The following is a 24253-nucleotide window of genomic DNA, read 5'->3' on the forward strand; positions in this document are numbered from 1 at the left end:
GATTTCGTTTTTACATCTCTATAGACTAAATGATAGATGAGATTATGAGAAACTCAATTTTAGCTGGCTTTTTTTTTTTTAAGGTTACAGTTTAGATTTGTATGTCATTTCTGCTTCATCAGACAGAAGCAGGGAAAAGAAAAGGGATGACATTGGGAGAATTCAAGTATTCTGGGACATCAGCTTTGACCTTATTTCCTGGTTTAATAAAAGATTGGTTACTAGTCTCTACTAGCAGAGGGTGCATGTGATTAGAAAAGCATGATTTGATTGGTTTGATGTCAAGGGCAAGGTAAGCTGATTGAAGTGTTTGTTTGAAATAATAATGTTAGTCTGTCATAAATCACAAATTGTACCTTATTATTGTGCGTGTGATATACTGACGCAACAAAATAAATAAAAGGTTGCCAATTTTTTATTTATTTATTCAGTCTTTTTATGTTAAGATCTCTCATAAAATGATAACCTCAAGCACCCTAGGATAATTGACCAAAAACAAATGAATCCATAAAGATCAGTGATCAATCAATTCAGTAACCAGTTAAGTAGTGAGGACAGCAATTTCCCCTTGACCTTACCACACTCTTCTTCTTCTTTTTCTTCCTTTGTTTAAATTCTTTTAAGGATATTTTGACTGATTTTGAGTAAAACAAACGCATGCGCATTCATAAATACATCAACACCGATTGCATGCTCTCGCTACGCTGAAGGGTTGTAGAAATCACAGAAGAGCCTTCTATTCCTCACTGTTTCTTGAAGCAATGACATTGCTAGTGGATGAGTCAGAAAAAGTGTAAACTTTATTTTTTCCCCTTACTATACAATTACATGGTAAATATATAAAATATAAAATATAAAATAAAGGCTGGCTGTATTTTAAACACTAGTCAGGGTCTACCTAAGTCTACATAAGCGTGACCGTGAAGCCTATTTTGAGCTTCTATCGGATTTCATACAGTAGATTTCTCCATTTGATTAGAACATTTGTTGTGACAAGTATTGTCGAGTTATCCCATAGTAAAACTGGATGAAAATAACATCGACAATTGTGGAAAATCTGTAGTGGCGAGTAATCTATAAAACCGTTGCGGATTATTTAAGAACGGCGTGATTCTTGAATGCACCCTACGTTACAAACAAGCCACCTTTCACTGTACGTTACCGACGTGCCTTTAGGACTGGGTTGTCTACTTAAGTATCACACATATACTTACTCTCTGGAAGATATAGCCCATCACCATCAGGTGTTGTTTTGTGGAAGTTTTAAGACCAGTCGTTTCTCCAAATGAAAGGACAGGTACTAATTTCTGTTCTGACTGAGGAGGATCAGTTGGTTAACGTTACGTTATGCTAGCTAACGTTACGCGTCGTGTATCCACGGAAACTCGGGAAAAGAAAACAAACGTGAGACGGCCCGGGATGTTGTTGATCCCACTGGTGGACTGGAAAAATGGATGATGATCACACATTGAAAAAAACACGACCCATATCCTCCGATCTTAATGAATCGTAAGTGCTTCTTCTTACAGACGATTTTTTTAAACAGTGATCCAGTATCCAGTCCAAGCATCCCCACTGCAATCCTTGTACTTTCAAACAGAAAGTCAGCACATTTTCTTTCTCACGGGCTATTAATTGACTCCAGCATGTAAGGATTAAATATGTGGAGTTAAAATATTGATGATGTAAAGTGTGCTTTTGTTTATTAGTGTAGCTGGCTGGAGTAACTTAGTTGTCGATGCAGGAAAAAAAAAAGTAGCAAAATATTTTCAAAATGTTTCTCCATCTGCAGGTCCAGCTTTTCAAGAATGAATATAGACCTAGCTACCTTGTTAGACTAGATTCAGAAAAAGAAATGAAGCTTAAAGTGGTGGTGGGAGGTGATGATGATGATAATAACTGTACTACTGTTCGTTCTTGTAGATCCACTGAAAGCTCAGGAAGCACCAGTGGGGCCACAGGTGCATCTCCTGTGAGTCCTTCACAAACTGGATACACTAGGAAGGAGTCTGTTATAATGCCTCCCGAGGAAAAGCTCAAACACTTTGACAGCCGAGCCCAAACCCTGGCAGACAGCCAACAGGTAGGTATAGGTTAGATGTTTTGACAAAGTAATATGACATTCATTATTACTAGTTTTGCAGCTACAGTGATGTACAGACATGCATGCACATGTAAGAAATATGTAGAAATAAATGGAAATAAAAGAACAATTAAAACGATACATAAAAACAATGTAAAAGTAGAAATAAAAGACTGTGTAAAAGCATCCCCAAGAATGATTTAAGCAAGCAAGTTTCTAAGATGTGGTATTAATTTTTCTAGCCTAAGCCCCCAACTCTAACGTGTATAGACATTTCTCCACAGTTTGATGCCTGCATCCAGGACCTGGTGCGCTGTGTGGCCCTGACTAGGCTGGTATATGGAGACGGACATCTGAAACTAGCCCAGGCACATGCCAGACTGGCTAAGGCATACCTCCAGTTTAAAGGTAAGATGCTGTGAGAAAAAAACAAATCCTAACTGTAGATTATGAAATTGATTTTCTAGAAACTCATTCAGGTCAGAGATACAAAGCATTTTGCAGTTTTTGTGACTGATGCGCCTGCAATTCAGACACCTACAATTTGGCCTCTTTGTACCTCTGTTAGTTGCTTCATGTTGCTTCAAAAATGCATTTACAATTGATTGGGAGTGTAGCTGTATTTGTAATTGTGATTTAGCAGAGGTGGAGACTCGAGTCATAGGACTTGGACTCGAGTCAGACTCAAGTCACAATTTTAATTGCTTGAGACTTGACTTGATGTATGAAGAAAATACTTGAGAGTGAGACCGGACTTGACTTGGGTTCCGGTGACTTGGGACTTGACTTTGACTTGTACTTTGATGACTTGAAAAGGTTTCTAAAGTCTTGACAAAAGATCTTGTATAAATGACTTAGATCAAAAGTTATGAGATTTATTCCACCAGACAAATCTTTTCAGAATGTTTCTGAATTTGTATGAAATGATTTAATTTATTGAGTTGAAACTGATTATAAAAATCAAACTCATGATGCTCTCACCAATTTTTTATACTCTTAAAAACAATATTGCATTGAAAAGTGCTAGATATTTTGTTTTCTTTAAGATTTTAAATTGATACTGGACTCTTGATTTGTTCTGACTTGACTTGGTGTTCTACTGTTAGACTTGATACTTGACATTAATGACATGGAATTGACTTGGTAATCTACATTTAGACTTGGGTCTTGACTTGAGACTTACTTGGGTCTCGAACAAAGTGAACTTGGTCACACCTCTGTCACTTCAAAGTTAGTCATTTTTCATGTGGTGTTTCTGTTATTTTGTCCCCTCCCCGGTAAATACCAGCTAATGAAAGGATTGTTATTTGTGCAGAACATGAATGTTAAGCTGATGTTCAGATTTAAAGTCTACGGACAGTTAAATTCAAACTCAGAGGCGGGTGATTGTTCCTCCAGGCTGGGGACTGCAGGCCCAGCAGCACTCCTCACTGGCCAGGGAGCTGCTGCCCTTCTGCTCCCCGCTCTCCTCCAGCAGAGACGAAAGGCTCCAGGTCCTCACATGTCTCTGAGCATACATCTCACACAGGGAGGCGCTGCACTGCTGACAGCACAATATCCTTTTGGGAGAGGAGTCGTATCATGGTGTTAAATCACAGCGATATGACTTGAGTATAAAGGTGATATGACTGGAGTATAAAGGTGTGGAATTAAATGCGTACAGAAATAACATTCACTCAAAAACGGAATGAACAGGGTTGTATTTAATGACTATAGAAAATGCCCTTGACTCTTCCGACTCTTGAGGAAGCAGAGTCCTCCTACCTGAAGGCAGAACAAATACAGGAGGAGCTTCATCAACAGGGCGGCATCAACCATGAAGAGAAGAAGAAGACTGAGCTGGAAATATCCACTTCTCTATCCAGGTCCAGTAGTGAAAAACATTTGTTGTGTTAAAGATACAGTATATATTTGGAAAGTAATTGTTTTTCCAACATAGATTTTCAGTCAAACCTGAAAATTCATCAAATGTTTTCAGTGCAGCTTATAGTATGTAATGGCAGACAGTGCTTTGAGTAGCAGTGCTGTCTGGTAATCAGATGATTTGCTCTATTTATTTCCTCTGACGCCTCCAGTGTCATGTTCAAGCTGAGAGACTAAATAACTTGGCACCATCCCAAACACTAAAAAATGACAGGTCGGGTCAGGTCTTTCCAGTGGGGGATTCAGAGTGTAGGCTGGGGCATGTTACATTTACATTGATAGTTATAACTAATTTAAATGTATGTTTTCTGGCAGGCTCAGCATAATCACCCATGCAAAATCTGAGAGGGTGCGTCTGATGTTAGTTTTAAGTTTGACCACAAGATGGCGATAGTTTCCAGTAAATTTGTACAAAACCAACCCTTTAACATATTACATTGGCTCTAACTTCACATCTTTCATGGACTATTTTAGCTGAAGTTTCGTTGTGATTATGAAATGCCGTCATTCTTAATGGTGAAACATTACAAGCATTTCCCCCTGTGTTATTGTCCAGTCCACTCAGCAGAGCGGTAAGTGTTTTGTGGTGTGTGGCTGCAGACTTGCTGGGTGGGGTTTCTGCATGTCCCACTCATCCAGCCATTGCCGGAGCAGAGGCACACTAACATTCCTCTTCATAAGCATTTCTAACTCTCTCTTTTCTCTTTCTCTGCTTTCTGTCTTTTTCTTTCTCTCTTTTCCGTCTATATCTTTATCTCTGCCTCCGCCCTTCATTATGTCTGTTCTTCTCCCCCTGGTTCACTCTACAGAGGAAGCATCGATCATTTTGTTTACCTTATATCCAATACAGTTGACATCTTATTGATTTGTTTCCACCGTTTTATAGTATGTTTGCAACCTAATGGTGATATTGACAAGAGAAGTCCCAAGGGCAATACTGGCTCAGGGAAAGATGAAAGAACCAGAGAATCATGGTGGAAACGCAAACCACAAACATTAACACTGCAGGAGAAACTGATAGCCTGTATGGGGAGCTGTATTGGCAACATACAATATACTACTTGTCATAGGTTGTAAAGATAATGGTATTCACTGTGGGTGAATTTAATGGCATGCACATCGTAGAATTGGAATATAGTCCTACCTGTGTTGAGATCACCCCATTAATGCCTTTATTTATGTTCATTGTGATACTTTGTGACACCAAAAATTAGTTTTGAATATATTTTGCGCCTGTAAATAGTTTGTTTATACTTGCATTGCACATAAACACTTGATGTTCCATGATTCTGTATTTTCTGAGTTGGAGTGGAAACTGAAAGTTGCAAATAGATTATTTTGAGCAAGTCCTACTCTAAAGAATCTATATAGGATCTATATAAATATACTCAAAAATATCTATGTATGTGTACCTAAAACGTTTTGTATAGAATAAGCTGCAATGAGCTTTAAACTTGAGCTTTCAATTTTGCTGTAAACATTTTACAGCCTCACAATCCATGTAAAAGTCTTGGTAAGTGACCATATACTCTCAGAATTTGGATCAATACTTTAAAAAATTCTGCTTAATCTTAGAGTGGAAAAAGTTTTCAATCCAATAGGTCACTTGGTAAGCCAAGACAGTAGTGGGGCGGCGGTGTTTCAACAGGGGACGCCATCCTTCAGTGACGTATTTAGAGGCATTTGAAGATAAGAAAGCAGAAACCCAAGTGAAAGTTTAAAAAATAAATTGTTGTGCGGTAAAGACAAACAACGCTCAAGCAGCATCTGAACAAGCCCTATCGGCTGCTGAGGTGAGCTACTCTGTGAGGAATTTGTAAATGATGCCACCTTGGGTCAGTGTGAATCGCTGAGAGTTTGTTGACATGATATGCGTAATTGAAAAAATGTGCAGACTCTGGCTGGTGTGTAAGCTTGCTAAATCTCTTTTGTTTGGTGATGACTAAGAATTTGGCATGCTTCTATAGCTCTGTCAGTCAACACTGTTGTGATGGAGGGGAATGTTCCCACCAAAGCCTGGAACAATAAAGTAAGCTCAACCCTGTTATAGATCCTGGTCCAAACATTCCACTCAGTTCCAGATTCATACTCAAGGTGTGTACTTATCATCAGCCAAACGGGATGTTGTCTTCAAGGTTTCAAGAAAGATTTATTGTTGGGTTTATATTTGTCATGCATCTCCACCTTTTTAGACTTGGGCCTCAAAGCATTTATTGCCTTTGTGTCTTTTTTCCAAAAAGACAGTGCTCTTGCAAATCTGCATTTCAGTTTACAGATTGTATGTATTTTAATTAAACATGCACACTGATTGAGTAGGGCACAAAAGGCCTCAAAAAATGGAGGTCGAGGAGCTGAGTTAGCAGAATTAAAAAATTCTCAATCTAACATGGTGCAAATATAACAAAAACATGTTAAAAATTATATTTGCACCATGTTGGATTGAAAATTGAGTTTTTCTGCAATTCTGCTAACTCGTTTAACACATTTTATTAGGGCTTTTTGTGCCCGACTCAATCAGTGTGCGGGTCACTCTTGTCCTATTTATTGATGAATTCCTACTGAACCAACGCACCTGAAGTAACCAACAAACTCAGAAACAGGCCTGTTCAACCTTTTCATTTTAGTATTTCATAAAATTCTGTCTAGTAGAATCATTTAAACCACAGATATTTTTGGAACATTGCATGATTACACAATCCTCCTTTTCATGAACTTCAAATTCTGGATACCAACTTTGTACTAATAATATCCAGAATTTGTCCTGTTGAGATAATTTTTGGCCCGGTTCCCCTTACTGTCGCATCCTGTTTAACATCTGCATAGCAAATGGGCTGGTTTCACAGAATGGAGCCACAGCATAGCCATGCCTAATACTAAACAGTTGGCTTGGTACTCCTCTCCGCTGAGTACAAAACTAGAGTGGCACCAGGCTTAATCCATGATCATGACATGGGTCCAGATGATACCTGATGTTATCTGAACCTACCTGAGGCACACAATAAAAATCCTCAGTCAGAATGCCTTGAGTTAAAAGAACCACACAGTTTTGCACAGAGCAGGCCTGTAATGTTATTGTCCCTTCAGTGTTTCCAGGGTTGGCTTCACTGTATCATTTTCCCTGAGCCGAAGCCCAGAGCAAACTTACGTCAACAGTGTTCTGGTAACATTTACTAAAGAGGGCCGTGTGGCTTGCTTGGCAACACATCTATAAATCCCTAATTACATTAATTCCCTGCCCTGTGGACTCTGAGTAGATTTCAGTGGCATATGGCGTATTCCCCACTGCCAGGAAGTGTGTAAGGATGCATAGTGAATGAGAGGATAGAGGGGTATTGTCTCCAGGTCTGACCATGCAGGCAGACAGGCAGCACTCTGGGCACAACGGAATGTAGTTCTGCTGCAGCCGTCCTTGCTGCCCTAAAAGGATCTGGAGTGCCTGTCCCATGAAAACTCTGCTGCTCAGCAGTGGGGTGGGTGGGGCCCTCCCACTCTCCATCAAGGCATGTTAGGATAATCTTGTATTCATGGGAAAATTCAAAGAAAGGGACCATACGTTTTTGTACTCTCTACCACTGACATTTCACTATTGAGCATGAATACCCAAATCCATGTGGTCCTGTAGCTCAGGGAGTCGAGCACTATCAAGGTTTTGATTCCCACGGGGGCTGCCCATATTAAAAATGAATACACTCATGGTACTGTAAGACACTTTGGATAAAATCGTTCACCAAACGGCATATGTTGTTACAGTTTGGCTGCAGTCTGCACTCCATAGGTAAACAAACGGTGTCAGTATCCAGACAACCAGGCATGGACCCAATCTGTATTCTGTACAGTGTGGATGTGGAAAGACTAATATGTGAAAAGGTGTTTCCTCTGCAGTATTGTAGCTAGTGATGGTATAGAAGTGAGTATAGTGTCCTCTGAGAAATTCAGCCCTCCCCTTGACTGGAGAGCTGAATTGAATTTAGACCCCATTAGATGGTTTGAATCCTGCAGGGAGTTGAAGCTGTTAGCAGAGTGGCCTGATGGATCCAGTCTCCTTGCAGAGGATAATGCAGCCATCTCTTTCTCTCTCTCTCTCTCTCTCTCTCTCTCTCTCTCTCTCTCTCTCTCTCTCTCTCTCAGACCATCCTTATAGCACAGTGTGACAGTGACTATTCTGTCTCTTCTACAGGCATATGTTATGTCGTATGCATTAGAACAACATGTGAAGCCTCACAAATGGCAGCAACCGCATATATCATTTGTTGTCATAGATGTAGAGTTCTGAGCCATGCCTGCCTCATCAAAGACCATGCATGGATCATCATCTCTGCTTAGCTGGTTTCCACTGTGTTGAGACTGCAAGGGCAAACCTAATTTAGACATCCTGGAATGAGACTTGTGAGCTGAGTGGTGTTGCTTAACACACTGCAGGACATGTTTGTCAAGAGTCTGAGAGGCTGTATGAATAATGAGGAGGGTTAGGAGCAGCATGACCTTCAGGCCCGGAGGAGACCGTAAAGACTTGTGAAAGGATGCAACCAAAAACAGTTAAAAGGGCTTTGTGCAAGCCTTCCCTATTATAGTCTGCACTGCACCAGGTTTCAAAGGCAGCCATCAGCCGACGCCTTCACTCCTCAGCGCCTGGGTTTGGCTAGACACCAGGCAGTAGCTTCAACACTGTAGAACAGACTCCTAGTAACACAGTACTAGACATACAGATAACTATGCTGCTGTAAATAAGATTGTAGTCTCAGACAACTTGCCTGATCAAACAAGGGTTAAAATATTACTCTTTCCCTCTCCTTATATCACCATAGTAATGCTAATAATGTGATACTTTATCGATCCCCATTGGGAAATTCTCTGCCCCCTGCCACAGTCGGATCAAAATTCTGGGCCAGCTATAGACCAGTGACTACAGATGGTAGGGATTCACTGTCTTGCTCAAGGGCACTTCAGCAGGGCAGATGCTTTCCAACACAAGGGTTTGAAGTTGGATCCCCGACTTGAAGGGCGGTCTCTCTACTCATTACTCCACCCCCACTGTCTCGTGTAGTGGGCTGGACTACCACTATCTTTATCTTTGTCTCTCTGTCTCTGACTGTCTGCCTCTTTCTATGTCCTTTTCTGTTCTGTAGGGTGTATCAGAGACAGGGGAGGCCCGCGGAGGCCTTAGGCCAGTGTGAGATGTCTCTGCAACTGCTGGAGGGCCGGGGGAAGCCAGAGGAGACCTGCTCTGTCTATAGGGACATGGCAGCCATTGAACAGGCCCAAGGCTGTTTGGACAAAGCCATAGAGCATCTCTCCAAGGCAAGGGACATATGACCTACACATCCACAAACCAACACATACGCACAACACACAAACACATGAGACACACCTGTATGAGAGGCTGCTGAGCCTTGTTGTTAGATAATGTTCCTGCAGTTCTTATTTGGTGATAAGTGAGCTGTCTTATTTCATGTGGGTGTTTCTACTAGGCTCATACCATTGCTGTGAGTCAGAGCCCAGGGGGCCTGGATGGGGCTCATATCTCCCACAGCCTGGCCCTAGTCCTTTCTACTGCAGCAGAGACCCACCACAATGGTGAGTCTATTCACAGACACAGGCCTGAGCTATAGGCACAACCAGCACTGTATGAGGGTTAATTAGGATTTGAATCTCTCATTGTCTTCCTATATGTCAAGCCCTTCCAGATGATGTTTTTGAAAACGGTATTATAATAGCTTTATTGAGGACATGGCAACTATGCAGCCCAAGTCTAAGTTCAACCACATGTCACTGTGTGATCTCCCAGCTCAACTATGTCAAGATAAATTTAAATTCCATGGTGAAGCATGAGGTTCAGATTGAGGATATTAGGAGGGCTTGTATAGGACTGAGCTTACATATAGTGTATTGGCTCTTTGGAAGTGTATCTTTTCAAAATCATATGGTCTTCAATTATTGCCGTAATTGAAATATTGAAGATTGTATTGTTTGTGTGTTTTTCCCATGTTGTCGTAGACTCTGCAGGTCACTACTTTGAGCAGAGTCTAAGTGCATACAAGAACTCTGTAGATCAGCAGGATGCAGCCTTTCTCACTGTCCAGGATGACTTCTGTCACTTCCTCCTCCTCAATGGACAGCAAGAGGTCATACACACACACACAGACACACACAGACACACACACACACACACACATTAATAAAACATGCACCAGCAGCAGCAGTCAAACAGCCCCACTACAATGATGTCCTCCGGGCATTTAGAGTATCATAGCCATCTCTGTGTTTTTGCTCTCGTAATTTTGAGATCCTCAGACGATTTTCACCAACCACACCTCCCTCGCTCTGAGAGCAGCACCATGGAAACGTCCCCATTAGATTTTGTGATTGCCAAGGGAATGATTCCACCTGCTAATGGGGGCGCGGCTAGCTCTGCTGTGGGCAACAGGTGTTATTTTGATTTTGTGTGTACCATTGCAGAGATGTGTGGAGATCCAGAGATCGTCCCTCGCTCTGAAGAGGTCTACATTCGGCGACTTGAGCGCTGAGGTGGCAGACACCCTTCAGCTGATAGGAGGTGTGGAGATGACCCAGGGCAGGATCAGGCAGGCCCACAGGTCCATGAGCAAGGTACTCACAACATATAGACAACAAACAGCACACTTAGTGGTGGTAATGTTGTATGTTTGTAACACCCTGTAAATGCACATTTGAAATGCTGTTACATGAAGATACAGTACTAGCTACTGAGCATAAATAAATCAAACATGGCAGGGAAAACATTCTGGTGGGAGCATCATGTGTTCCGTAATGGCACTGTACTGTTCACCCACGCAGACATAATATTGACCTTTGTGTCTGCCAAGCTATTTGGGAGGGTCTTAATAAAAGGCCAGGAGTCAGAGGGCGTGGCCCCCTCAAAACAAGACACACCAGTGAGAGGTCTGCTCAATTATATACACACAAAGAGCCCCTGTCATATTGAGATGAGCTATTTCCACCATCGTCTCTAAAGCTCAGAGTAGCATGCTAATCTTGGAAGGGTGCAGTGTGCAGAGCCACCCTCCCTGGTGTAAAATGTCACACAGAGTGACGTTGTGCTTTCTCAGTCTGGATGGAGCCTGACAGATGGGCAACACAAGTTTGGAAGGAGAGCGGCACTTTGCTAACTGCTGTCAATTAAAGGGATACTGACCCCAATTAAACCGGCATGCCATTATATCCTTCTAAGCAAAAGTGACATTCCTAAATCATTCAGGGCATATGCATCAAATTAACATCAATAGCAGCCTTTTAGTTGGTTTAATCATCTTCCTCATCAACAGCTGTTACTGTGTTTAACGCCATAAAGGCTCAATTTAGCCATTTAGCATTTAATATGATAAAGGATGTTATTTTATTAAAACCAAACCATGTTTCAAACTCCTTGGTATGTGTTTGCCTTCTGAGCTTGGTTCCTCTGGCCACCAAACATACTAAAATACACCAGTAAAGGGGGATTTCTGCACTAGTGATGACATGCCTGTAAGTGAAGGAGCATGGTTGCTATGTTGCTTTGTTATTGTATCTAAGTGCAGAGGGGTCCAAGTACCACGGGGTGCATCAGAGCTCCCTCACTCTACACTTCGTCAGACTGCTAACCTTTCTGAGTTATCCTGACACAGAACAGATCTGTCAGGTCGTGTTCTTCTGCCATGAGCATGACAACAACTGCACCCCGAGAAGTAAGTTTTGTTTTCATATGGACGTTCCAAAGGAAGCCTGGCTCGCACATACATGACATCCACAGTCAAAGTAAAGAAAGAACAATGGTGCACACACACTTGACATTTTCCCCTTCCTCTGCCGTGCTGCAGGGAAAAAAAGCCTTCCATTACATCAACCTTAGCAACAGTGAAAACATCCATCAGGCCAGATGGACCTGTTCCAATATTTTTTTTTACTTCCCTTGTTCAAGAGCTAGCTCCTTCTTTCCCTGATTAAACTAAGTTCCGTTGACACCCTGTAATTTATGGTGATTGTGGAAATAGCGGGCAGTCTTTTATCGTGGCTGTTACATCACTTTGTGTGTGTGTGTGTGTGTGTGTGTGTGTGTGTGTGTGTGGGGGGGGGGGGGGGGGGTAGGTGTAGTATGTGTGTGGTGTGTGTAGTGTGTGTGTGTGTGTGTGTGTGTTGGTTTTACTGAGTTATGTTAAATTTAGCCAACATGTTCTAACATCATGGAGATAAGCAGTCATGGCTCATTCCTCTCCTTTGATTAGAGCAAACTAATTGTAGAATGGAAAGTCACGCAGGCTGCTTCTTTAATTCATTGGGTAAACCAGCTCAGATTCCTGGGTTGTTAGTTTGCAGTCCTAGAAATACATCCAGATGATCCCCTGGTCAAATCTACTCTGGTCAGCACAGTTGTTATCTAAACCTCTGATTGGTACAGCGGTTATTTTGGGATGTTAAGAGCTTCATTCACATGTTACTAGGAAGTATTCATATCACCTCTCGTCTTCCAGTGACCACTATGCTGTTTTTTTAGTGCCTGGAGATCCAGAGTTTCATGTATGGTCCTCAGCACAAGAAGACAAGAGCTACGCAGAAAACTGTGGACATGCTGGCCCGGTAAATCTTAAGTAGATATGCAGACCTTTGGGTTATATCCGCTACAAATTAAACTGTACCTTACCATTAAAACATTTGACTTGCATGTCATGCTTTCATGTTTTAATGCTTGAGGCATGAGGCCCACTGTTGCCGATCAGTAATACTAACAACTTAGTAGTGCGGTGTAGTTACACAAACAGTTAAGAAAAGAACAGAAATATGTGTGTAAACCTAGGAATGCGACTTGTGTTTCAGTGATACTACCATGTATGTTTTCCAGGGCACCAGAGGTGGCTGAGAGGCGGTCAAGGCAAGGCAGTGGGAAAACGAGGCCTCCTTTCTCTGCAGTTGTACCATCCTATGGAAAAGAGGGCAACTCCAACATCTCTGACTCTTAAAACTCTTTTCCTTCGTTGCTACAAGAAGGTAGATGAGTTGGAATCGGACCAAGGACTACTGACAGTGGTCTCCATTTCATTTCCTCTGTTCTTGTCTACATTTGTGTCTGTCTTCTGTACGATTAGACAGGCAGGTGCCACTGCTCAGAATGGACTTCATTGCTCCCCTCCATGTCCATGGGCAACACTTGATTTTGTGTTATTTTGTACATTCTGTGAAATAACTGAGTTTGAAGAAATACTCACACTCAGAAAGCATATTTTACTCACAGTAGTTTTTAATTGTTTTTAAGGGATGAACCAATGTCCAAATAAGTGCTGGAATATATCAACCAAAACCAAAATGATAATTTCTTCAATATAAATGATTATTTCAATAAAACCAATGATGATGGGGTGCCCAGGGTGGAAACACTTGTTAAACATTGAGTATATAATTATATATTTTCTGCACGCTGATGTACAGTACTAGTTTATGCTATGAAATGGCACACCGTGTCCAGATTATTACATAAGTAATCTAACAAAGGATTGCCTTATTAAACCACAATTTAAGTGCACTGATGTAACAACAGTATTCCAGAATCTTTTTTCACAAAATACTGCAGTTTGTGCAACAGTAAATATATGTAAATGCACTGTATCAGGGTGCTTAAATGCAATAAATTCTTTTTAATAAGGGTTTCATTTCTTAGATTTCTGAAGTGATAAACGTGTTAATAGGCAATTTGAAAGCATGAAATTCACACTCAACACTGCATTTCTACACTCTTCTTCAATGACAGTGCCAATAAGGCGATCTTTGAAGACAGTGCTCAGTTGTTAGCAAGTGAGAGTTATACAGCAGCTTAGGGAAAACGTAAAAGATGCGTAACAGGCTGAAACCATATTGGATCACTTCTGCTTCTACAACTAGTACACAACACACCCTTGTGAACACTCAGTGCCACTAAGCTGATGATCCAAAAATAGCCACGGGTCAGGAACACACTCTCATCTCAGAGCAAAGGTGAATCCTGCAAGCCAACACTCTGGTCACCAAATGTGTACAAGCAAAAGGTGTTCAAACAAAATATACTGTGATTCAGAAAGACAAATTACAAAACGGGATTATATTTCATTTCCCCTGACAACACTAAGGCTGCATCCCTCTTAATTCATCAGTTTCTATCTACTTTTCCTTTTCGGTCTTTCATCCTACCACTGGCTCTTCAAATTGACTGCACTTTTCTTTGGAATTCAAAATGGTGGATTACATCGAGCTCCCTAAATGCATACAAAGTTTAAAAAAAAAAAATCACTATTTGGTGATTAGAATGGTATGGCACCATGTTTTTATTGACATGTTTGCAAGTTTTTCATTTTGATTACTTTGATCAAGTAACTCATGTTTGGTTGTATAATATGCAATTATTTTTCATAATTATATGATTAAACATAATTTAGATCTGTAATTAGTAGAAAGAAGAGTTTATATAGTCTGAAAATACATAAGCCTGAATGTACATGTACTTGCACAATTGCTCTCTTTCAGTTTAAAGTTTAAAAGTTAAGGGATTTCTTCAAATCACCAGCTTTTTTCCCCCACTTCTCTAGGAAACTTACGTATAAGCCTACTTTTTCTTGTCCACAGCTGAGCTTTACTATGTTCTGTACATGTCAAAAACTACTACTTAACATAAACCACCGTGTTCCACAATATATACTAACATCATTGCATAAGTAGTGTCTCAATGAAAAAGAAAGATAAGATTACAGCTGTGTAGCACAGGTTAGTACAAAAATAGAGAAATCTAGAGAATATTAAAGAAATCTGTTTTAAGATAAACTGAAAGCTATAAAATCAGTCAACCAATGCCAACAAAATATTCCATCAAAAATGCTGCCATAAAAAGTTGCTACAATATGTAGACATTAGTCCTAACTGAAGCTAGCCTATAAAAAATGAAGACATGGTCAGGCTCACCATTAAGTATTTTGTTTGGCTGTGTAGTAATGCTGCAATTAATACCATAAAAATATGTATTCATCGAGCAGTTTAACAACTCAGTTTCTCTGGGATCATGTGAGTTGCATTGATGGTGAACTAAGTATACCAAGTCTCAGGAGATATACAGATACAGTAAAATAATGCACCAGAATCAATGCATTATTATTTAATGTTGTACTGCAAGAATTACAGCATTATTACATAGTCTGAGACCAATGTTACTGCCATATGTGTGGATTGCTGCATGAGAAAACCCTGCGGATGTGCGATTCAACAAGTGTTAAATTGGCGAGTATTGTAGTTTGAAAAATTTCTGACTGGATTCTTCATTAGTCATCTGAAGTGCTTTCAAGGTAAACTGTTGCGACTCTTTTCTCATGAGAGACCTTCAGCTGAGTATCCAAGAATTGAGACTGCAGCACTGGCTCTGAGCTAGCCTGAGCTTGGCTGTTGTTTACGTCCATCTGGAAGGTGAAGGACTTTTCTGATGGCCCCAGCTCGGTGTGCCACTCAGTGATGTCAGTCACAGACTCTCCTTCAGTGGTGAAGCCTTCCAGCCCTTCAACATGTGTAACATCCTGATCTGTGGAGACTCTCATGCTGTACCCTCCTCCTGCTCCGCCCTGGAGGGCCTTCTCGAGCCCTGGATTAGAAGACTGAAGAGCTGCCATGATCTGCTCCTCAGACAGATCATCTCCTTCTGCCTCCAGCAGCCCAGAATCCTCCAGAGTTTGAGAGACATTCAGCTCTGCGACAATGGTCATGGTTCCATTGTCAGTCGACTGCTGCACTTTTTTGACATCGACAGCCAAATTCTGTGGACTGTCGCTACTAACGTTTGTGAGGAAAGCCAATTCGTCCTTCAGTGGACCTGACACCGAGCCTTGTATCTTCTCTAGGGCTCCCTTTAGCTGCTCTTTGGGGTCCAAAGAGTCCTCTCTCAGGAACTCAAGCACTGACTCCTGCACTGTTGGGGAGACATGAATCTCCTCTTCAATTATGCACTCTGGGAAACTCTCTTTGACAAATGAGTGATCACTTGATATGAACTTATATTCGTCACTTTCCTCAGCAGCCATTCTGTTCGTTGGAAGTCCTTCATCTTGGTAATACCTCTCATCTGATAGGTCATCCACAACTCCATAATGGCCATATGAGGTTATGCCACCACCCTCCTCATGTTCGGACAGATTATCATCTGGTGTGGAGACAAAATACTCATGAGGCTCTTGACCATGGGAGAAGTATGGAGATTCACTCTCTCTGGAGACCTCTTGAACTTGTACAGATCCACCCTTGCCATAGCCTTTGTCTGTCATTAAGGTTTTCAAGGTATCATCATCACTCTCCTGAACTTCAGAGTCGTGAGGGACATTCTCAAGCTCCTCAATTTGGAAATATGTTGAGGAGGGCTGAAAACTAGACATGGTCTGCTCAACCTCATACTCCTCATCGCTGTGAGACTCCACAGGCTCCTCAATGATTTCCACATTGACCGACTTATTTGCCAGGTTCTCTCCTCCCTGCAGGCCACTTAGCAGATTCTGGATCATACTTCCCGTCGCTGTGTCCTTGATGTCCTCCAGTGTCACCTTTTTCACCCCTCTGCTGAGGAGGTCATCCAGGGCAGTGTCCTCAGAAAAATCCAGCTCCTCCTCCACCTTGGACTCCAACACAATCTGTGTCTTAGTTGTGCCATCCTCCTGCTCAGTTTTCTCTACATGGTATGTGACCTTTGATTCTCCAGATGAGCTCACTTTAGCATCCAAACCTGCAGGTTTTATCACTTTCTCGATGATCTCCTCCACAGACACAGACTCTAATATCTTTTTCTCACTTGGCCCTGTCTTAGCCTCTATGTTGCCTTTACCTTTGAAATCACTCTGATATGCATTTCCTTTCTCCTCTTTTTCATCACTCACTTTCCTTTTGCTGTCCATCTCTGTATTATTACCCAGGCTCATCATTGGTGGTGACACCACTCTCACTGATTTGGAGTGAACTGTGGGGGAGATGATGGGGCTGAATTGGTTCTCTGGCTGTGACGCCTGTTTGATTTTCACACTTTTTTCTTCTGCTGCTTTTTTCTGCACCTTTTCTGCATCTCGACTACGTTGGCTTTCATTCTGCGCCACTTGTTTGTCTTTGGTGGTAGTGGCAGAGGCAGAAGCAGCAGCCCGAGCTTTTGTGAACGAGATCATATCCCTCCTGGACGCAGGACTCTGATGCTGAGCCCAGCCTGTTACTGAAATAGGAATGACCCTGGAGGGACTAATGGACCCAGAGCGAGGCACAGGGGATCTTCTCAGGTTTGACGTCTGCTCCATGTACCTGACATCCACATGCTGTCTGGTTGAGGTGGCCGCTCTTGGAGTGTAGGGTTGGGAAGGCATCTTGATATCTGAGGCAGAGAATGAATCAACATTTCATGCACAAACATTTCCTGTTAAGTCAAAGCTCTTGAAACTTACTATTGACTGTTTGGTAAAAGACATTGCTTAGTTCATCTAATTCAACAATGGTTGCATATATTCTCATTTATCAAAATAAATACACTCACAAAGTACTCGTGTGATCAACATATAACAACAATTAAGTAACAATTAAGTAAATACTTCTCAATACCTATTATTCTTTCTCTTTGATGTTGATTTGCCCTCCTGTGTGCGTCTTGCAGATCTACTCTCTCGCCTTCCAGGAGGGCCCTGAACGAGCAAAAAACGAATAAGACAAAAAAGTCATTCAAGTCAAGGGCAAATAATTCATGGTAAATCATTAGGTAATCTTCCTATTTCAAAGTCATTAACGTTTTCCCACTTGCGTGTAAAAAATGATGAACAGATACCTCATGAGGCGATGCACATCATTCAGCTCTGCCATCTCAAACCTCAAACATAAACACGACAGGCTTACAAGACGATATCAATCCAGGGACCTGGCCATATAGGGCAGTAGTCAGCAAAAACATCATAACAAACCACTGTCATCTCACAATGACCTGATAACAGTTTGGTAAAACAGCTCACCTTTCTTTGGCCATGGTTCAACAAAAGTAAATAACGAGAGAGCAAGTAGAAGTCCTTCAAAAAGTAACAACCTCTCCGGAGGGTGCTTCTCGAAAGACTGACCTAAAAATAACAGCTACAATGTGCCGCTGTCTGCACTTTGCTATGAATCCCAAAGCAAAAGCAGGCTCATGACATAGATCCTAAAACACAAGCCACCGCTACGCCTCTGAGGAAACATTCTGCCTATTCCAAAAATTCAAAACAAACCAGATGTGCCACTGGAGAATTCGCCTTATAGAGACACGTTGAAGTAGACAACTGCCTGCAAAAACATCCTGGAAATTGGTTGGATACTAACATAGAAAATCCCACAACAAATCTGTTTAAGGCTGTATAGATGACATGGGATATGAGTTAAGAAGTAATGAAGTTATGAGTTATGAAATGTTGTGGATATCTTTGATGAAAGCCAGTAGATACAACCTTAATAAATGAAAATATGTTCTTCACTGCTTGATATAAATAGCTATGTAAATGGATCCAAAGAGTGCCTTTGTAAAAATAGCATGTCTGTTGTTATGATCATAGAGTGGCTACTGTATAACAGCAGCATGAAGACTGAACATCTTGTGCAGGATATGAAATGCAATTATGTACTTCATGTTTTGCTTCCTATAAACTCACAATGAATAATAGAAAATATTTAAGGGCCGTATTGAAAATGTATGTATGTGTATTTATAAAACTATGAATAAGAATAAGTACGCAGAGGAGTTGATATAACTGAAGGCAGAGAATGCAGACGGGTACTCTAAGTGTCAGGGCTGATGGGAAAGCAAGAAGATGATTTTCTAATGTTATCTAATGTGTTTGATGAAATCACTTATCGAACAAAAGAGCCACTGAAGGGTTCTCTTTCAAAAGCATTGATAACAGCCTATGGAAATGTCACCTGAAAGAAAAAATGTAACTTTTGAATTTAAACTCAATACATATAAAAGCCACCAATGGAGCTTACAATTGCATAAAAAAAAATCTAAACAGTCATAACAATACAGAGAATTATGACTGCATTTCCTCATGCAATAATATTTCAAAATGTGTTTTCACCATCAGAGCGAACGGTGACCAAGTTTATCACTGCTTTCATCTTTCAACTTCAGTTTGAAAGATTAAGTTTGAGAAGCTCATACCTGTTGAACAGCACTAAAGTGCTATAAAATGAATTTCTGTTCAGACATAAATTATGAAAAGCAGTGGGCTCACCTGTAGGCAGCCACCTCCATGCCCAGATCCATCTTGACTTGAAGGAGCTGCTGATGCTCCCGCAGCTTGTCTGCAATGCTGTCAGCCAAAATATTCCGCTCACGCTCCAGCTGCTCAATAATCATCTGGAAAAACAACAAAAAAAAAGACAACTGGCATTAGCCCTGTACATAGTGTAATATTTTGACAGTAATGTCCCTTGGGATGTGATTTATTTGTTTATCTCACAATTTAACTGAAAGTACTGTATCATTCATCTCCTTTTTAACATGATCTGTGAAACCATTTTATTTTACTAAAGCCTAGAAAGTTGTGAACTTGGTAGGGTTGTATTGATATTGCTTCTGTTGGATTCTTTAAGACACTAATTCTCTTTCACCTTTCATTTGCAGAGAGATGTTGAATTGGGCGAGCACTTCCTGTGTAAATCAAGTCTGATCCCACTAACAGATTGCATTAATCATGTGGACCAGTTAAGCCAGTGTCTGTCCCTATAATTCTTACTTGAAGCTCCTTTGAAGGCCCCTAGAATGACAGTTGGCATCCCACAACAGATGTCATGTTCAATTACAGATTGTAACATGGGGTTAAACTGTGAGAAAAATGTCTTTTTTTTTTCTTCAATATTAAAGGCATGCCTATATGAGCACTGTAGCCAGTCGCAGCAGACTGACCTGCTTGGGGCTCCATCTTTAGGAGGGTAATAAGGATTTGTCAGTCTGACAGCTAATTGGTTTAAATGGCTGGTGTAGCTAAGAGCCATTTAGTGCTGGGGAGGTAAAATGCCATTTACCGAAGCTATTCAATCCTTTTATACTGGGGTCAAATTCTGCATGCAAGATCCCATGCTCTCTGTTTGATGGTTATGAGAACACAAACTTGCCTACCACCACCTAATGTTGGTAATGTCAATATATTTAGAAGTGAGGAGAGTTTTATTGATTTCAGAGCCAACATCTATGTGGTAATCGCACTCAAACAGCCAGAGTGAGGCTGGTTACATTATGTCACTTCTTACAGCCATATGTCAGATGATATTTGCACTTGAGGCCATTTTTACTGACTTATACAACACAGGATGCCGTATTTTGCATTACATGAGCTTATGTTGTTGACGAATTTTAGGAATGGGTGGATTGTGATGTTATATTCTTGAATTGAACAAAGTATTTAGGCTTACTGTTCTCCCCTAAGAAGCAGACTGATCAGATGTCAGATAATTTGCTTGTAGCTGACACTGTGCATCACTGTGCTTATCCCACTTCCAGTGGGTGTGGCAGGGCGCAGAGGGAGTATCCCAGGGCTTAGTGGGACAAAGGGGAGATGATTCTGGAGATTTTCCAATTTTGTATATTTAGGCATGTCTTTGAATAGAACTAAATTCCTTAAATTCTGGCTTCACTTCAATCTCTCTAAAAAAAGATAAGAGTAGCCTACTGTCTGCCTTACACTGTCACAACGTGCTCATCCTTACCTGAAACTCAGTGAAATCCCCACGAAATGTGTCCTGCATATGCATGAGTTGTTCTTCAAGATGTATTTGAATCTGGCCTTGTTTTTCCGCCTCAGCGCGTAATTTGTCGAACTCCGCGGCGTAAAGCATCTTCTCCCTTCGCAGGTCTTCCAGTCTCGCCTGGTCCGCTTTGATCGACTGTTCCATTTCTTCGACCTTTTGCTGATACATCTCGAAGGTTTCAATCCATCCCTCGGACAGCCCTCGGGCATACTCTTGTACTTCTTCCAAGGAAGCCGTCTGAGGCCCATGGTAAGTTTGCGTGATGATGGGTACCACCCGGGAGTCGACCTGACGCCGGAGATGCGCAATTTCTTGATTGTGCGCGTCCTCTAAGCATTTATACTCATTCTCTAGTTGGAATAAACGCTGCTCGAGTGCACTGTTGGTTTTGTGAGCGTGGTGAAGCTCCTTCTCGCAGCCTTTCAGCTCGCCACCTATGTCTCTGCACACCTCGGTCTCCTGGCTGCACAGAGACTGGACCATCTGCAACTCTCGCCATTGCTTCTCTCTCTCCATCTCGGCCTGGGACTTTTCAAACGACAGCTGTCCCACCATTCTCCTCAGATCCCGCATCTCGGCCTTGTATTGCTGCTCCCATTCCGCCGTCTTTGTTTGCCTGAGTTTATTGATTTCAGTAATTAGACAGGCGTTTTCCTGCTCCAACTGCTTGGTTCTTGATAAGTACTGGGAAAGTCTGTTGTTGAGCTCCTGCAGTTGATGTTTTTCGCTCTCAAAAGTTCTCCTGAATTGCAACATTTTGGCACGTAATTAATAAAAATTGTTCTGAGTTTTAAAAAGGGTTTTCTTTGCTGTGTGAAGTCAGAGGACAGGTTCTCCTGGTGTCATTTGCGTGTGCGTCTGTAGGCAGAACTGTGATGCAATTTGCGATCACTGCCCTTTGACAAGTGCAGGAGGTGGGCGGGTCCAGAGGATCGGCCCAAGCTGGTCCGTTTCCCTGGCAGATGTGATGATGCTTTAACGTGCCGTCAGAAATATAAAGACTAGTTGAGTTTACACTTTACCCTTTTTTACAGTCTATGGTTTACACGAATGGCGCAACAAAGTGGTAAACACTACTGTGAAAGTCGGAATCAAGGTTAGCCTATTATAGAAATGAAACTAAAACTTACACAAAAACTAGGTGATAAAAATTAAAAGACTTTTGAAAACTAAAACTGTCTTGTTTGCTTGTAAAACTAGCTAAATAAAATAGAAATGTGCGTGACATGTTTTAGTTCTCATCTTCTTGCTTATGTGCAGGGTATAAAAAAGCGAATGGATTTTGGGTGGAGAATCTTTGGATATTATACTGAACGCTTACTAGGCCACAAGATGGCGCTATCTTGTAGCTCTATTTGTTCAGCCCATGGAAGTATTGGTCCTATGTTGGTTCAGCCCCCATGAGCACCTCTTGCTCTTGGATAAAGTGCCAGCGTTGCCATTGCCTTTGAAAATAGTTGGGATAAAACCCCAGAGTCCTGGGGTTATTTTAAGATATATGATTTGAAGTCAGATTGCTGTTGAGTCTGCTAGTGCATTTTATTTGTACAGCAGGAAACCAACTTTAAGTTAGGCTAGTTGAGGATGTAGGCCTATTGAAAAATGTATGAAAATAAATTAACAAAAAATAAGTTGGGATTTATTGTTTGTTTATATTAGCCTACACACTTGTTGCAAACAAAATACCTTTTCTGAACTTCTATCATTATACCTTAAAAAATATGACACCGACCAAAAATACTACAACTGAAACTAAATAAAAATCAAATACTTGTTTAAATAACTAAATAAATAAATAATATTAAATATAAAACTAAAACGACCGAACTCATACTGAAAACGAAAACTAAACTGAAATTGAAATAACTGAAAACAACATAGGCCTATTATTGTATGGAATTGATTGGCATTCCACGTAGACAATTAATATTCTTGTATGTTTCTATTTTCAATGTTTTTCTGTTTTGTTTTTTTTACTTTTTGCTGTCATGCATTTTGGTTTTTAATGAATCAACATGCCTGATGCAGATTTCCCCCTGCTCATTCCGACGCTGCAGCACAAAGAAGCTCTGTGCCAACAGAGAGACAAAAGAGCCACCCAAAAAAAATCCTACTTTTTAGGGTCAATTTTGCCTGTTTCCGACCAAAAGCACTACAATGTACGAAAAGTCGTCTTTTATGACTTCTCAATTTGAAAATGTAGGAATTTACGAGGAGCACTTGAAGGCAGCACTTCCGGGCAGAGGCTTCATCATTTCCAGGGGAATAGCTCTCCCAAGTGGACAAACAGAGAGCTGCGGGTCTGTGGTTTGTCCTTCTCATAAGATTTAGCTTGACGCACGAATAGAAGTGAAACGTACTCTTCACTTGTTTTAGTGTCTTGCTATTTAATACACAATGTAAAGTTGAATTATTCTGTCTTTCCTTTGCGCCTGTAGACTCTGGAAACTTGACTGCGTTATGGATGAACGCGAAATTGTGGTCGTTACAGGTAAACTGGGAAAATATAGATTCACAATTCCGCTAACTCGTAAAACTGGAGTTTATGTATACTTGGAGTGGTGGGAAAATGTAAGTCTTTTAATCTTTTGAGGGTTTGGACCTTTCAGACAGTTCTTGGTGAACCCCAGCTGGAAAGCAGCCCAGGTAAACTTTGAAATATTTTACAGGCCCGTGCATGGTAGTTAAGTCTTTCCATGATATAGCCTATAGCACACGATATCGACTTAAAATGTACACATGTTAATATTGAAGGGCTTGAAGTTGGTTGGACTGGGAGAGGGGAGAGGCGTTTACATCAAGGAGGTGCCAGTGAGTTATGTCAAAACACAACAGATCATCGCTGAACTTTGGCAAACTCTCAACCCAAAGGTAAATATGGTCTTCAAGTCTGGATACTTGTTGTTAAAGCCTATGTCAATACACTGGCCATTCTGGTTATGCTATGAGAAGTTGAATATCTCACTTTACCTTTGTGTGTATGTGTGTGTCCAAGTTTGCTGTGCATCTCGGGATAGCCAGAGGTTCCAGAGTCATCATGCTGGAGCAAACAGGGAAGAACAGCGGATACTCGGACAGAGATGTGTGTGGCTTCTGTCCCGAAAGTGGCTGCTGCATGCAAGGAGGAGCAGAGAAACTGGACTCCATTATAGATATGAAGTCTCTCTCCAAGCTGTTAAAACAAGCAGGGATGGATGTGATTTATTCGAGGGACGCTGGCAGGTAGGCGTCTGGTTCTGCAGTGTGGCTGTGCGCTGAAAGACACTCAGATTATAAGATAATGCTTTCCCTCCTCCTCCTCAGGTACCTCTGTGATTTTGCGTATTACTGCTCTCTGCTTCACAGTCAGGGGAGAGCAGCACTCATCCATGTTCCTGCATCCGGCAGCCTGGCCTCAGCTGACAGACTGGTCCCTCTGCTGCAGACCGTCATTCAGGCCATGCTCAGACAGCTGGATGGCCCTTCACAAACAGCATGAGGTGCCGTTACAGTGGGCTT

At 41.3% G+C, this 24253-nt stretch overlaps 3 protein-coding genes across 3 annotated transcripts; 2 read left to right on the forward strand and 1 right to left on the reverse strand.

The window, feature by feature from the left end:
* The first annotated feature begins 1296 nt into the window (after nucleotides 1-1296).
* On the forward strand, nucleotides 1297-13652 carry ttc23 (tetratricopeptide repeat domain 23). Its single transcript, XM_071927265.2, is given in 12 exon segments — nucleotides 1297-1509; nucleotides 1924-2083; nucleotides 2368-2491; nucleotides 3482-3582; nucleotides 3585-3637; nucleotides 3823-3948; nucleotides 9133-9304; nucleotides 9475-9580; nucleotides 10001-10128; nucleotides 10463-10612; nucleotides 12513-12595; nucleotides 12858-13652. Coding segments are annotated over 12 exon segments (1380 nt in total). The 5' UTR covers nucleotides 1297-1450; the 3' UTR covers nucleotides 12976-13652.
* Nucleotides 13653-14438: 786 nt separating this feature from the next.
* On the reverse strand, nucleotides 14439-21593 carry synm (synemin, intermediate filament protein). Its single transcript, XM_071927275.2, has 4 exons — nucleotides 20714-21593; nucleotides 19240-19364; nucleotides 17591-17670; nucleotides 14439-17366 (listed from the first exon to the last, which is right to left on the reverse strand). Exons 1-4 carry the CDS (start codon nucleotides 21509-21511, stop codon nucleotides 15295-15297), a joined length of 3075 nt encoding a protein of 1024 aa, XP_071783376.1. The 5' UTR covers nucleotides 21512-21593; the 3' UTR covers nucleotides 14439-15294.
* Nucleotides 21594-23215: 1622 nt separating this feature from the next.
* pgpep1l (pyroglutamyl-peptidase I like) lies at nucleotides 23216-24233 on the forward strand. The gene is made up of 5 exons (XM_071927232.2): nucleotides 23216-23246; nucleotides 23349-23401; nucleotides 23510-23626; nucleotides 23751-23977; nucleotides 24059-24233. The coding sequence occupies exons 1-5, from the start codon at nucleotides 23216-23218 to the stop codon at nucleotides 24231-24233; spliced, it is 603 nt and encodes a 200-aa protein (XP_071783333.2).
* The last annotated feature ends 20 nt before the right edge of the window (nucleotides 24234-24253 follow it).

This window comes from Centroberyx gerrardi, chromosome 4, assembly GCF_048128805.1.
Source record: "Centroberyx gerrardi isolate f3 chromosome 4, fCenGer3.hap1.cur.20231027, whole genome shotgun sequence".
NCBI classification, from domain to species: domain Eukaryota; kingdom Metazoa; phylum Chordata; class Actinopteri; order Beryciformes; family Berycidae; genus Centroberyx; species Centroberyx gerrardi.